We start from the raw sequence: 15,561 nt of genomic DNA, 5'->3' as shown, positions 1-15,561 counted from the left end.
CGGTCACCCACACACGCACAAAGGCCCTTTTCAGGGCCACCCATCTTTTCTACGAGAGCGCTGTTACATCCTCCATGTTTAATGTGGCTATTTACCGGGTCCTAATATGAATTCATCACCTAGCAGTGAGGTGGGTGGCGGGTGCAGTGGTTCCTTTTTGGTGTCGGTGATCGTGTAATTAGGTAATCCGCAATATATAGAAAAAAGGTTACGTTACAAACCACGCTGTTAGCGACCACTGCACAGAGGCATATACGTTTTCCGGAGAATTGTGTTTTAAAGGGTCACGAGGAATGCAGATTGAAGAACGTTCCAGTCCGCCTTCTTTGCGATTTACTAAGCTCTATATATACTGTATGTACCCTTGCACTCATACGGTTTGCAGCAGTTAAAATACGAGGCAGCGCTAACGAGTTCTATAGTGGTGAATCACACACCTTCCCTGACAGCTCTGCCACAGATTGAGCTTGCCCTTACAGAGGATGTAGGGCATCAGAACCGGCTGGGAGGGTATGGTGCCACAGGTGAATGCCGCCGGTTTACAGCGATTCATTGAAATGCGCACTAAAACGCTATGCGCTATGAAGCGTTTATTGAAGAGAGCTGATACGTAACGGTCTCATTAATCCCACTTCCCAGCACATATGTAGAATTGTAAAGTGACTGAATTTAAGGGGCAAACTAGAACATTCTGGTGTACCTATTGATTACAAACTGAAGGGCGCTGCCATCAGGCCACGCCCTGCGCTCACAGCTCTGTCGAGAGAGGGTGGGTGGCTCTGAAAAGAGCCTTTTGGGGGAGAACAAGGGAGCGAGGATGCGGCGGTTCAGGCATTACTTCTTTGCCGCGGCTTTCTTGGGCTTTGCTGCCTTCTTGGCTGGGCTTTTTGCGGCTTTAGGCTTCGCCGCCTTCTTGGCCGGACTCTTGGCGGCTTTGGGTTTCGCTGCCTTCTTGGCCGGACTCTTGGCGGCCGCCTTCTTCGGCTTCACCGCTTTAGGCTTCTTCGGGCTTTTGGCAGCTGCAGCTGGCTTCTTCACCTTCTTCGGGCTCTTGGCTGCACTCGGAGCTTTCTTGGGCTTCTTCGGGGATTTGGCCACTTTCTTTGCAGCAGGTTTCTTGGGCTTCAGAGACTTCTGGGCAACCTTATTGCTCTCCGCCTGCTTCTTATTGAGCTTGAAGGAGCCGGAAGCGCCGGTGCCTTTTACCTGAGTGAGAGTTCCTTTGGTCACCAAACTTTTTACACCCAGTTTCACGCGGCTGTTGTTCTTCTCCACATCGTAGCCTCCGGCAGCCAGAGCCTTCTTCAGGGCGGCAAGGGAAACTCCACTGCGCTCTTTGGAGGCGGCCACGGTTTTTACGATCAGCTCGGAGACGCTGGGTCCAGAAGACTTGGCGCTCTTCTTGGCTCCTCCCGCAGCTTTCTTCGGCTGCCTCTTCTTCTTGGATGCGCCCTCTGATGGAGGGACAGCGGCGGGTGCAGTCTCTGCCATGTTAACACAGACAAAAGGCACAACAAATAAAAATGCAGTACTACTAGCGCACGAGTCACGACAATCGCGTTCTGGATTCTTATATACACGGCAGGCTGTGCTGTGATTGGCTGCTGGGCGTCCAGTGTCCTGTGCTCTCATTGGCGGGATAAGCAGAAGTGTGAAACCTTTCCCTGTCTGAGTTGCAGGGACAATCAGCTGTTACCTTGTGTTTCCATAGCGCAAAAAAACAGTCATCAATAGCGCATGAGGTGAGCAGCGAGGTGCCTCTTTGCACCACACCCGTACTCCAAGGTCTCCCCTATCCCTGTATGCCCACTGCTAGCCTAGAACCTGCGGACCGGGGCAGGGAAATCGAATTGATACTCACCCACACCAGGCTGGATCTGCCCGGCATGTAACCCGTTTCTCCTTTACTGTGACATTAATATGTCCCACCCGGGCTTCTTCTCTCCTCGCAGCCCTGGAGATAATGAAGGTGAGCTGCGGGACACACGGTGCAGAGCAGTTAGCCTGTTGAAACCATTTAAGCTGATGTGCGAGGTCATGTACACACAGCTGGCTAACACAGGCAGCTTGCATTCCAAGGTAGCCTCTATAAACTCTAGTTTCTATTCCGAGATCAGTATACCTACTAGCACAGTCGATAGCCGAGGACAGCGGGTGCCACATCCACTAAATTGTCTCAAAGAAACCCAAGGAGTTCATCACTCCACTCTGTTTATGCTAGTTATACAGTACGTGTCAGTAAATGGCTATATTCACAAGGTTGTGTTTCTTTCAGACTGCTATGAAACACACCTCCAGCGAAATAGCTTTAGTTTACATTCAGCCAGAGCTCAAATCAGTTCAAAAAAGACTAACGGGTGCAAAAAAAACAGTCAAGGGCCAATACTAGGAGTCGGTTGGAAGTGGTTGTTATGCTATTGTAGCACACCACAATGACAGGACCACGGGGCCAGCCTTATAGTATACACTGTAATACTGCTCTTGTTAGTTTAGTTTTTGTCTTGGGCTACTTGGCATAGTAGTCCGGTTTGCATTGCAATCCCTGTCCGCACTCATCTCCGCATTAAGAATTGCGCTAGAATTGCTTTGGGGACTCCTGCCAGGAAACACCGTGGGAATCTAGGCCTAACTTAGTTGTGTGGATTACCTGTACTCTATTTGCGCAGATACTTATTTGCAGTTTCTTATATAAAGCCTTCTGGAGATATGGCCTCCAGAACTGAACACAGTACTCTACATGAGGTCGTACCAATGACCTATACAGTGGGATTATTACTTCTTTCTTTCTACCGCTGGTACCTCTCCCTATGCAACCAAGCATCTGACTTGCCTTCTTCATTGCTTTGTTACATTGCCTACCTGCCTTTAAGTCCCCTGAAATAGTGACACCTAGACCCCTCTCTTCCTCAGTAGTTTCCATTATAGTGCCATTTATACTATATTTAATCTTTGGATTTTTGAGACCCAAGTGCATGATTTTGCATTTTTTTATTTGACATTAAACTATAGTTGCCATGCTCTTGACCTGGGGTAGCCAACCCTAGTCCTCGAGAGCTACCAACAGTGCATGTTTTGCAGGTCTCCTCACAGAATCACAAGTGAGCTAATTAGCTCCATCTGTGTATCTTTTAAAATGTGTCAGTGATTAATGAGTGCAGCTGTGCAGCAGCTAGGTTGTCTGGAAAATGTGCACTGTTGGTAGCTCTCGAGGTCTAGGGTTGGCTACCACTGCTCTTGACCATTCCTCTAATCTGCCTAGATCACCAATCATTTGTTTTACCCTTCCTGGTGTGTCTACCCCGTTGCATACCTTTGTGTCATCTGCAAAAAGGCACATTTTACCCTCAATTCCATGTGCAATATCACCAATACAGATAATAAAAAAGCACTGGTCCATGTACAGATCCCTGGGGTACCCCACTTGTAACCTTTCCCTCCTTTGACTGTACTCCTTTTACTACAACTCTCTGTTTTCTGTCCTAAAAGCATGCTCTTATCCATTCAACTATCTTGAAATCCAATCCCAAGCTTTCAAGGTTATTTAACAGTCTGCGATGTGGGACAGTGTCAAAAGCCTTACTAAAGCCTAGATAACCTACATCTACAGCCCCACCTTGATCTATTACTTTAGTCACCCAGTCAAAGAAGTCAATAAGATGTGTTGGACATGATCTTCCCCCAGTAAACCCATGCTGTTTCGGATCCTGTAAATTGCTGCTTTTGAGATATTCTACAACTCTTTATTTTAAGAGTGCTTCCATAAATTTCACTACTACTGATGTAAGGCTCACTGGTCGATGGTTGCTTACCTCTTCCTTTCTTCCACTTTTGTGCAGTGGGACTACATTCGCTGTTTTCCTGTGCTCTGGGATTACTCCAGTAGCTAGTGACTGGTTGATTAATTCTGTTATTGGTTTTACCAGCTCCACTTTAAGCTCTTTTAGTATCCTTGGATGTATCCCATCTGGCCCCATTGATTTATCCACTTTCAGTTTTGACAGTTCTCTGGGGACTTACATTGTCCCTCTCAAGAAGACATCCACTCTATGGGGTAGGGAGGCCAATCCCGGGATCGGCGGGATCCCGGGATTTTGGCCTAAAAAAGGCGGGATTTAAATCCCGGGATTGAGCCTTCCAATCCCGGGAATGCGGGATTAGTGCCCGATAGCCACACTGCTGTCTGCCGGTATTTTACTGATAGGAACAGTGTGCTGTAGCGGCATCATGGCGGTGGCCGGGCTGCGCAGCGTGACCCCTGACATCACGTCACGCTGCACAGCCCGGCTGCTGTCATACCGCTATAGCACACTGTTCTGTACTAGGTTGCCTGGCCACACACCTGCCCGCTGAGCAGCTCATCCTCCCTGGCCGCCCGCTGTGCAGCTCGTCCTACCTGGCCGTCCGCTGTGCAGCTCGTCCTACCTGGCCGTCCGCTGTGCAGCTCGTCCTCCCTGGCTGCCCGCTGTGCAGCTCGTCCTCCCTGGCCGCCCACTGTGCAGCTCGTCCTACCTGGCCGCCCGCTGTGCAGCTCGTCCTACCTGGCCGCCCGCTGTGCAGCTCGTCCTTCCTGGCCACCCGCTTGCTGGAGATGTTCCTGCTACTGCCTGTCACCACCTCCATGTAAGTGACAGTGCAGTGCAGGCAGGGAGATAGTGGTTTGGGATTATTCTGCCTTTAATTGATTTACGGTGTGGGCAGTTTGGGGGGGATGGGGACAGCTGTGTTTTTTTTTGTATCAGGGAGGCCAATCCCGGGATCCCGGGAATCCTGGGATTGAGCATTTTTCAATCCCGAATCCCGGGATTGAAAAAATGCCCCGGGATTGGCATCCCTACTATGGGGGGAGATTTACTAAGAATACGATATATCATATTCGTATTCTTAATACGAATGAATATGAATGCATACGGCTTTTTCAGCCGTATGCAAATTCCTGTTCCGGAAGGTAATATACAAAGCAGTCAGATACGACTGCTTTGTAAACCTCCGATGGCCTATTTATTTGTATTAGCGGCCATATATATGGCCGCTAATACGAATTCATATGGCCATTCTGCACGGATCAGGCAGATCCGTGCAGGCTGTGCTGTGTAAAAAAAAAAAGTCCAAGCATGCGGAGAATTAAAGGGCACGCTGGCCCTTGTAGTTCAACGGTATTAAAAATAGTCAAATAAACACACACTGACACACACAAGAAAAATAAAACTTTATTTCATCCAAAGCCCACACATACTGATACTTACCTATCTTGAGCCCGTAAGGTAGGTCCCTGGGTCCGGTGTCCTGGGGGTCCGGTGTCCTGGGGTGCTGGTCTGGTGTCCTGGGGTTCTGGTCCGGGGGTCCGGTGTCCGACGCAATCCATAGGGGAACCAGAGGAAGTAAACTTACAACTGTCCGGCGAAGATCACGTCCTCTTCAATTCCTGCAGTAGCCTGCCTAAAATCTAACATCTTTGTTTTTGTGTGCGATGAGTCGGTTTCTGTCTTTATTTTGATCCATACTGCTTGATAGTCACTGTATTATTTATTTATTTACAGTTTCTTATATAGCGCAGCAGATTCCGTTGCGCTTTACAATAGTAGACAGTGATAAAACAAATTGGGTAACAACAGACAGACTTGGAGGTAGGAGAGCCCTGCTGCAAGTTTACAATCTATAGGAATATAGGAGGGAAAGAGGCACCAGTAATAGCATAGCAGTCCCACCAAGTTACAAGTCCAGAAGGGAAGAAAATAATACATAAGTGCCTCAGAGGGTTATGCGTGTAGAACTTAAATATGATAGGCTTGCCTGAAGAGGTGAGTTTTCCGGGAACACTTGAAAGTTTGGAGGCTAGCGGAGTTCTTATTGTGCATGGAAGGGCATTCCATAGGATAGGAGCAGCCTGATGAAAGTCCTGTAATAGTGAATGGGAGCTAGTGTTCCGTGCAGAAGAGAGACGCAGATCTTGTGCAAAGCGGAGTATAACTGTATCCTAGGTTTTCACCCACATTTACATCAGATATTCTGTCACCAGAACTTAGACATAGAATTTGATGGCAGGTGAGACATTCTTGGACCTTCTTCATTTTTTCCATACTTACAGTATTCTCAAAACTAATTCTTATTTTATTGTAATTATTATTATTATTATTATTATTATAATTTGGTCTATTCCAGGCATGATTAAACTGTATTACCATCTGCCACAATTCATGGGAGGCTATTCAACTTGTCAGCTACTTTTTTTTTGCTGAAACAACTTTTCCTCAAATTTGCCTCTTAATCCATTTCCTTACAGTTTCCTGTCATGTCCTAGGACTAAGAATGTTTCCGTCATTTACCTTGACTGTTTGATTTGCCCCTTTTTTTGTGTGCCGTGTCTAAGGTATTACCTTCTGGAGACATGGGCAACGGATCTTAACATGGCACTCTGTACGGCTCTGTATCAATGACCTTTACTGTGGTAGATACAGTACATTAAAAAGAGAATCCCATTGGATCCTTCCTTTTCCATCTCAGAAGTTCCCATCATAGTGTCGTAAAATAAAAAATAAAAAATTAGAATATGGACACCTTCATTGATTTATTACAATGTAGATGCCTCATTCTTTAAAACTAGAGACAAAGGGGAACTGGCTGTGGTTGTGGAAACACTATGGGGCTTGAGAAACAGAAGGGCTATGGCTGGAGAGATAGAATGGTGGATTACTTGTGAGATTGAAGGTGGGTTTACTGATAGGACTGGATGATAAGGAACAACCATTGAGGAAGAATAATTTCATTGTCAAGGCATAATAGGCCTGGCTAGGGGTTGAGACGAGAAACAAAGAGGGTCTGTACAGACAGAAGGGGACTGGCTGGGATTGGAGATACTCCATAGGGCTGGAGAGACAGAAGGGTGATGGGAGAAATGTAAGGAGCAGCCAAAACAGAAGGAGAAGGGTAGCGTCATGTAGGCCTCTAACATTAGGCAGCTGCTTAGGGGCAGGATCGGGAGCGGGCATCATCGAGTCTGCCCACCACAAAATCAGGGAATCAGACAAGACATTAAACAGACGTGGAAGACGGAAAAGGACTGGTTGGGAAAAGGGAAGCGACGCAGGGCTTTAGAACCAGAAGGGAATTGGCTAAGGTTAGGGAGAAATCACAAGGCTGGAGAGACAGAAGAAACAGCCAGGTATGAGGAAAGGAGTGGGTGGCAGAGGAAGAAAGAGGGGGTTGGGGGGGGGGGGGGTAGGGGCTGGAGAGACAGAAGGAGTGCTGGCAGAAGCTGGCTGACAATGGATGAATGGATGGCTGGGGAGACAGAAGGCGCTGATTGTATATTCTCCCTGTACTTGCGTGGGTTTCCTCCGGGTACTCCGGGTTTGTTCCAAAAATATACTGGTAGGCTAATTGGCTCCCAACAAAATTAACCCTAGAGTGTCTGTCTGTGTGTGTGCATATGTGTGGTAGGGGATATAGATTATAAGCTCCACTGGGGCAGGGACTGGTGTGAATGTTCAAATATTCTCTGTAAAGCGATGCGGAATCTGTGTGAGCTATATAAGAATCTGTAAATTAATTCATTACAATCACTTATTTATTTTAGCCCATTCTCGTCCTCAAATTGTCTGTTAAGGTCCTAATTTATGTTTGTGTATTTGTAATAAACAATAAAGACGGATGATCGGTCTCCGGTCGTTGCTGATGATGATCATTAAGTTCTTACCACTCTTCTCCCAATTCACTAACATGGGGATTCTATTGAAGATGGGTTGTTGACCGTAGCACGATAACAGATACAATCTGATTGGTGGTTGCCATTGGCAACAACCCATCTTCAGTGGAACTCCCATCTCAGTAAATGTAGCCCAACGTCACTCACATTGTCATTTGAGGGTTATGCCGTGTGTTCGGGTATTGTGGTGCCGTTTATTGTCCCCAGCTTCTGTTCTTTAGTGTTTTATTAATGGTTTAATAGTTTCAAATGAGAGGATTTTATTAGCTCCTGAAATCATCCCGGAGAGATCGTGCGTTCATTGAAGAACTAAGGTTACACAGAGAGGAGGACCACTTGTTGCATTTCCCTCTTTGGTTCAGATTTGTTGTATCAAAAAGACTCCTCTACCGCACTGTATGTATACAAATGAGGAAAGAACAAACAATGTTGCAAAATCTTATAACAGTGTATGGAATGTCTGTGACTGAGAACGGGAGCTCGATACAAGAAGGTCTCGTTTCTGCTGCTCATAAATCTGCTTGTGTGGATTGTTAACACTTTTACAGCTTTATTCTACTGAGACTCACATTGGTAATGCTGGAATAATCGTTTGTTGAAAATCATGCGACCTTTCCCATCGTGTGCAGCCGCCTCCTGCTGCTGAGGAAGCAGGTCCTGTTCCCAACAGCTTCCCTACGTGTGATAATACCTCCAGTACGACTCGAGTTGTCACTCTCACAGACCCAATGTCATATAGTTACCATCTGATAGGCACACACGCATCATTAGACACGTTTACGCTTGCTATGCAATCAGTGCACGCACAGTATAGAGGATGAGTCCTTGTGTAGAATATTTGCAGCAGGTGGAGTCGTCGGCCTGAAAGCGCTCTATTGTCCCTATTGTAGCGGTTTCACAATGAGCAAGTTGTGAGGCTGGACTCCTCCCTCAAAAACCAAAGGTCTTCGTCCAGGTCCGCCCTAAGATTATAAAAAGAAGACTGCACCGCAGTAACGTACGTCGTCATACAAAAGGTTTCCAGTTTCACTTAGAGCGGAGGAGACGAAGCTAGAATGTCCGGCAGAGGCAAAGGTGGTAAGGGGCTCGGGAAAGGAGGCGCCAAGCGCCACAGGAAGGTGCTGAGAGATAACATCCAGGGCATCACCAAGCCTGCCATCCGCCGCCTTGCCCGACGAGGAGGCGTGAAGCGCATCTCCGGACTCATCTACGAGGAGACCCGCGGGGTGCTGAAGGTCTTCCTGGAGAACGTGATCAGGGACGCCGTCACCTACACCGAGCACGCCAAGAGGAAGACCGTGACCGCTATGGACGTGGTCTATGCTCTGAAACGCCAGGGGCGCACTCTCTATGGGTTCGGGGGCTAAACGCTGAGGCGCCTCTGATCCTCTCACCCACATAAAGGTCCTTTTCAGGGCCACCCACCTATTCCTCGTGAGAGCTATATAACATTGAGCTAGCATTACTGCCGCTCGTGGCGGTCCCCTGACTATACGTCGGCGGAAGTAAACGAAGATGAACTTACAAAGAAGTATCATTTCTTTAGGTTACATGTTGCATGCATGTAATTTGTAACAACTCGCACAGGCTGAGAAGATTGTTCTAAATCTGTAACAATGATACGTGCTGCAGCCTAGACTGTAATCCTTTGTTTCTGAGATGCCTCCAAAATATGGTGGACAAGAACTTGTCTTAATCTAATGAATACAAGTTATTATTTTAACAAAATAGACTGCAAGAGACAAATTCTTAAAAATGAACCGGGCTTTCATACAGTTCCGTCTTTGAAGACGCTGAAACCTCGGTGTCCTGGCAGTTGATCTACACTACTTTGTGAAAGTCAATAAAAGAATTAAAAAAAAGACCCATCACATCACATGGCCTCAGGACTGAGATGAACATGTTCATTCGCATTTGGCCCCAGGGACGTAGATTTGACACTGTGCTCTCCATGATTATAACGTACTGCATGATCATTATGACACTACAATACTAAAGACCCGATCAAAGTGAAAAAAAAAAAAAAAAAAATACATGATATAACTATAGATTGAGTCCCGTTGGACTCTATAAGAGCGCTCTATAAAGAACATTATTATTATTATTATTATTATTATTATTATAAGGTTCTGCGGCGCCTGTCATTCTAAATTATACATATCTACAGTATCTTTAATAGCTGCAGACTTGGAAGTTAAAAATACAATGGTAAACGTGATGCAACTATATGAATAGGAGATGTAGGAGCAGAAACATATAAACACCGTATCCCGGATCCTTTTAAATTCTTAACGTGCAGAATGTAAAGCAACGTATATGAAGTGGATGGATGACTACAGTAGCTGTCACAAATCCCAGCTAACACTGGTAAACATGATGCATTTATGCTAATGTGCTTGAATTCTATACACCGGCTTCGTATGCCGATTATTTTATCCCAGGATCTGAAACAATCGGCCATGGCTAGAAAAGGCGGGGTTTTTTTGAATGCTTCAAACGGTTGTATTAAACCAATCGATAGAGGAGGCATGCCCACACTGTCCAATCAGCGTGCAACACTGTGTATAAATAGAATAGCAAGGGGGCGACGTTTCTAATACAGTCGGTACTGTAGCTGCACGCATTTTCTTTTGTGATCATGGCCAGGACCAAGCAGACAGCGCGTAAATCCACCGGCGGGAAAGCTCCCCGCAAGCAGTTGGCCACTAAAGCCGCCAGGAAAAGCGCCCCAGCTACCGGCGGCGTGAAAAAGCCTCACCGCTACCGACCAGGGACCGTCGCCCTCCGCGAGATCCGCCGCTACCAGAAATCCACCGAGCTGCTGATCCGCAAGCTGCCCTTCCAGCGCCTGGTGCGTGAGATTGCCCAGGACTTTAAGACCGACCTGCGCTTCCAGAGCTCTGCCGTCATGGCCCTGCAAGAGGCCAGCGAGGCTTACCTGGTGGGGCTCTTCGAGGACACCAACCTGTGCGCTATCCACGCCAAGAGGGTGACCATCATGCCCAAAGACATCCAGCTGGCCCGCAGGATCCGAGGGGAGAGGGCATAGAGATATTCGGCACTCCTATACACGCAACACCACAAAGGCTCTTTTCAGAGCCACCAAATCTTTCTGAACGAGCTGAAGCGTAAAGCACATTGGTGTTTGAGTGGAATGATGTCAATTCCTTTAACGGGGGGACAGACACCCGGGCTCCAAATTGGTACCCACAGCGCATGTTCCGCTCCTACCTGGCTTTCACCCTGCTTCTGAACCACCTCCATATGCTTTGCGCAGGGGGACTACTCCTAGTCTTCGCTACGAAAGGTTAGACTAGTAGATCACACGTGTGTAAGAGGTGCATTTCGAGAAGTTTAAAATGGCATTTTCTAGGGAAGTAAAAGCACGTGCGGCTTCCCGGTCCTCCTCACCAGGCACGAAATGTTACTATACGGGCTGAAGCATAAGCTACAAATAAGTGATTTTTGCTTCCTGGAACCTTGTTCTTAACGCCTCGGTTCCTTCCTTTGTTCCCCGCTCCTGCCAGTATGAAGGGCAGATCTCATCTGATTGTGATAGGCAGATGCACAAGCTCCGTCGATGCAGGGAACGGTCAATCACTACCGGCCTTCACCATAAACATGATTAGAGAAGGGACGAGGTTTCCTTACATGGATCAAGCTCTCCTGCCCTTCGACTGTTTCCAGAGCTAGCCTCTCCTGTCCCAACAGATTCATGGGGCAGGTTAGCCGGGGCATTTACACCCTCCCTTCCTCCCTCCCGTACAAAGGTCCCGGGTACCACTTCAACCTTTCCCGCTAAATCGGGCTAAGGACTGACATTTAGCCAGTTTATAGAGATGAATCAGCACTTCACAGTCGGGGTGGGTGGCTCTGAAAAGAGCCTTTGGGTCAATAACGGGTAAAACATCTGACGGTCACATCACTTGCTCTTGGCTGGCTTGTGGCTCTCGGTCTTCTTGGGCAGCAACACGGCCTGGATATTGGGCAGTACACCTCCCTGGGCGATGGTCACTCCACCCAGCAACTTGTTGAGCTCTTCGTCGTTGCGCACAGCCAGCTGCAGGTGGCGGGGGATGATGCGGGTCTTCTTGTTGTCGCGGGCAGCGTTACCGGCGAGCTCCAGAATCTCAGCCGTCAGATATTCCAGCACCGCGGCCAGATAGACGGGAGCACCGGCTCCCACACGCTCCGCATAATTTCCCTTTCTCAGCAGACGGTGAACGCGACCAACCGGGAACTGTAGACCGGCACGAGATGAGCGAGTCTTGGCCTTTGCCCGGGTCTTGCCGCCTTGTTTGCCTCTTCCTGACATGCTAAAATGTTCAATGGGCGCGTTTCTTCAAATTCGAAACTGTACTGCGTGCAGACAATGCGCTCTCGATATCGCCCTCCTCTTAAATATACACTCAGGAGGGTCCAGTTCTTGCTGTGTGATTGGTCTGTGCAGGAACCTGATCTGCATTGGTTACTGTGTAACTGGACCAATCTGCAAATGGCGGGCGGGGTTTCGCCGACATCACTCGTAGCCAATAGTGTTACCAGCAGCGAGGACGCCTCGTTTGCATAAGCTGCCTATAAATAGAGCCGATCTGGAGCGGCACAGGACAGATTTTTTCTGCAACGACTCAGAAACGATTATCTGCCAATATGCCTGATCCAGCCAAGTCTGCGCCGGCTCCCAAGAAAGGCTCTAAGAAAGCCGTGACCAAAACCCAGAAGAAAGATGGGAAGAAGCGTAGGAAGACCAGGAAGGAGAGTTATGCCATTTACGTGTACAAGGTGTTGAAGCAGGTGCACCCTGATACCGGCATCTCCTCCAAGGCTATGGGCATCATGAACTCCTTCGTTAATGATATCTTTGAGCGCATTGCTGGGGAAGCTTCCCGCCTGGCTCACTACAACAAGCGCTCCACCATCACCTCCAGGGAGATCCAGACCGCCGTACGCCTGCTGCTGCCTGGAGAGCTGGCCAAGCACGCCGTGTCCGAGGGCACCAAGGCCGTCACCAAGTACACCAGCGCCAAGTAATCTCCCCTTCTTCTCCCTCCCCACACCAGCACAAAGGCTCTTTTCAGAGCCACCCACCTCCTCTCTAATCGAGCTGTAACTATGATGGTTTTTGCTGTGTCCATGCTCCGACCGATATAACTGACTTGTGACGTACCCTCTAGCTATTGTTAACCCTACTGGGTCACACAAAAAAGTGCCTTTATCTCTACCACTTGCAAAGCTGCATTCTGTATTTCTCTTTCTAGGGGATCTGAATCCAGTTTCAAATGTAGGACCGGTTCATTACGTTGCAGATGTCACTGGCTGCTTAAATACACAAAAGATACATGCGACCCATAGGGTGGCCAATGTACACCGTTGGCAATGGATCGCTGTCTTTTTTTTCTGAATGAAGTGTGCAGTACGTCAACGTAGCTCAGTACCCAGTTACTTCTATGACCTCCGGTTCCGTTTCGATGCATTTAATTAAGGGTGAACACGTAATTCCTGCTCAGGCACACTTGGTTCCTACTGTAACACGCACACACTTGATTGAAAGGCGATTACAGTTCAGAGCGCCGCAAAGCTGAAATACGCACCGAGTCCGGGAGCCAGGGAAACGTTACAGTAATGGCTTTAATTTCCCGCCGATATCTGAGCGACTCTCATTGTGTGGGTCCATTGTCATTACCAATTCCCCCACTTTCAAATTAAAAATATACAATGTATCTATATCTATTCCACGTATAATAAAATGAAGGGAAAAAAATAAAATAAAACTAACAACGTTGGGTCATTACGTTTCATCAACACAAATATTCACCACAACGTAGTTGAATGATTTAGTTCTCTTATCAAGCTGATTTTTTACACTGGGTATTAACCAAGAAAAAAAAAAGAAAACAATACCAAGAGAGCAGTTACTATAAATCGAAACATAAAACAATATCTTCTTGTAGCGAACAAAAGGAAAACAATCCAAGGGTTGTGCTTATGAACGAATGGCAAGGCGAGCCATGACTCCGCCTTTAAGTCCAAGTCACCCATCAGGTCCGCTTTCCACTTTATAAAAGCCGCTGACAGGAAAGCTTACTCATTCTTACTGATCGTCACAGATTTTTTGAGAATGTCTGGAAGAGGTAAAGGTGGAAAGGGGCTCGGCAAAGGAGGCGCTAAGCGCCACAGGAAGGTTCTCCGTGACAACATCCAGGGCATCACCAAGCCTGCAATCCGTCGTCTAGCTAGACGAGGGGGTGTTAAGCGTATCTCGGGACTCATCTACGAGGAGACTCGCGGTGTGCTGAAGGTGTTCCTGGAGAATGTGATTCGTGATGCCGTCACCTACACCGAGCACGCCAAGAGGAAGACTGTGACCGCTATGGACGTGGTCTATGCTCTGAAGCGCCAGGGCCGCACTCTCTATGGGTTCGGGGGTTAAATTCTCAGGTGCCTCTCATGCGGTCACCCACACACGCACAAAGGCCCTTTTCAGGGCCACCCATCTTTTCTACGAGAGCGCTGTTACATCCTCCATGTTTAATGTGGCTATTTACCGGGTCCTAATATGAATTCATCACCTAGCAGTGAGGTGGGTGGCGGGTGCAGTGGTTCCTTTTTGGTGTCGGTGATCGTGTAATTAGGTAATCCGCAATATATAGAAAAAAGGTTACGTTACAAACCACGCTGTTAGCGACCACTGCACAGAGGCATATACGTTTTCCGGAGAATTGTGTTTTAAAGGGTCACGAGGAATGCAGATTGAAGAACGTTCCAGTCCGCCTTCTTTGCGATTTACTAAGCTCTATATATACTGTATGTACCCTTGCACTCATACGGTTTGCAGCAGTTAAAATACGAGGCAGCGCTAACGAGTTCTATAGTGGTGAATCACACACCTTCCCTGACAGCTCTGCCACAGATTGAGCTTGCCCTTACAGAGGATGTAGGGCATCAGAACCGGCTGGGAGGGTATGGTGCCACAGGTGAATGCCGCCGGTTTACAGCGATTCATTGAAATGCGCACTAAAACGCTATGCGCTATGAAGCGTTTATTGAAGAGAGCTGATACGTAACGGTCTCATTAATCCCACTTCCCAGCACATATGTAGAATTGTAAAGTGACTGAATTTAAGGGGCAAACTAGAACATTCTGGTGTACCTATTGATTACAAACTGAAGGGCGCTGCCATCAGGCCACGCCCTGCGCTCACAGCTCTGTCGAGAGAGGGTGGGTGGCTCTGAAAAGAGCCTTTTGGGGGAGAACAATAGGGATGGACATCGGAAGCCAACCATCAAATGATGGCAGTGCTTCCACCATTGAAACTTTCGAAGCGATGGTAATTAACCATCGCATCAAAAGTATTCGATGGTGAAAACTAGTTATATGACTAGCGCATGCGCAAAAGCCTGTATTGCCATTTGTAAGGTGGTAATTGGGTTTGGTGACAGGGCCCAGGCTCTGAGCAACATATTACTTTATCACTGGACATTGTGTGTATAATATACATATATAATATTCACACAATGCCCAATGATAAAGTAGTATATTAATTTTGTACACATTATTAACACTTTAACAGCAAGTAATCAAAATGTAATAAAATTAGATAAATTGTAAACTAACTCGCTTTAGGTTTCACTATTTTTCCAGATAGGAAAATGTCTATTTATTAAGGCAAGTGTAACTACACACACAAATAAGGGAGATGATGGTATAGTGGTCACGTCATTTATATGGTGATATAAATATTGCAAAGAGCAGGGCCAGCTCTACCATTAGGCAGCTGCCTAGAGTGCCAGGATCTGTGGGGACACCACTAATAATGCTACACACTAGGCGATTCTAGCTTCCATCGTCAGCTATATGG

General features: G+C 47.3%; 2 protein-coding genes across 2 annotated transcripts; one reads left to right on the top strand and one right to left on the bottom strand.

Annotated features, from left to right (window-relative positions):
• Positions 1-834: 834 nt before the first annotated feature.
• Positions 835-1,491, bottom strand: LOC146073160 (histone H1.01-like). The gene has a single exon (XM_083180342.1). It carries the CDS (start codon positions 1,489-1,491, stop codon positions 835-837), a length of 657 nt encoding a protein of 218 aa, XP_083036468.1.
• A 7,266-nt stretch (positions 1,492-8,757) lies between these two features.
• LOC146073159 (uncharacterized) lies at positions 8,758-14,132 on the top strand. Its single transcript, XM_083180341.1, has 6 exons — positions 8,758-9,056; positions 9,118-9,136; positions 10,317-10,661; positions 11,670-11,921; positions 12,335-12,550; positions 13,728-14,132. The coding sequence occupies exons 1-6, from the start codon at positions 8,758-8,760 to the stop codon at positions 14,130-14,132; spliced, it is 1,536 nt and encodes a 511-aa protein (XP_083036467.1).
• The last annotated feature ends 1,429 nt before the right edge of the window (positions 14,133-15,561 follow it).

The sequence above is a fragment of the Crinia signifera genome, chromosome 4 (genome assembly GCF_055691185.1).
Source record: "Crinia signifera chromosome 4, ASM5569118v1, whole genome shotgun sequence".
NCBI lineage: Eukaryota > Metazoa > Chordata > Amphibia > Anura > Myobatrachidae > Crinia > Crinia signifera.
The sequence above is the reverse complement of the archived record's forward strand: the minus strand, read 5'-3'. Positions and strand labels throughout refer to the sequence as shown.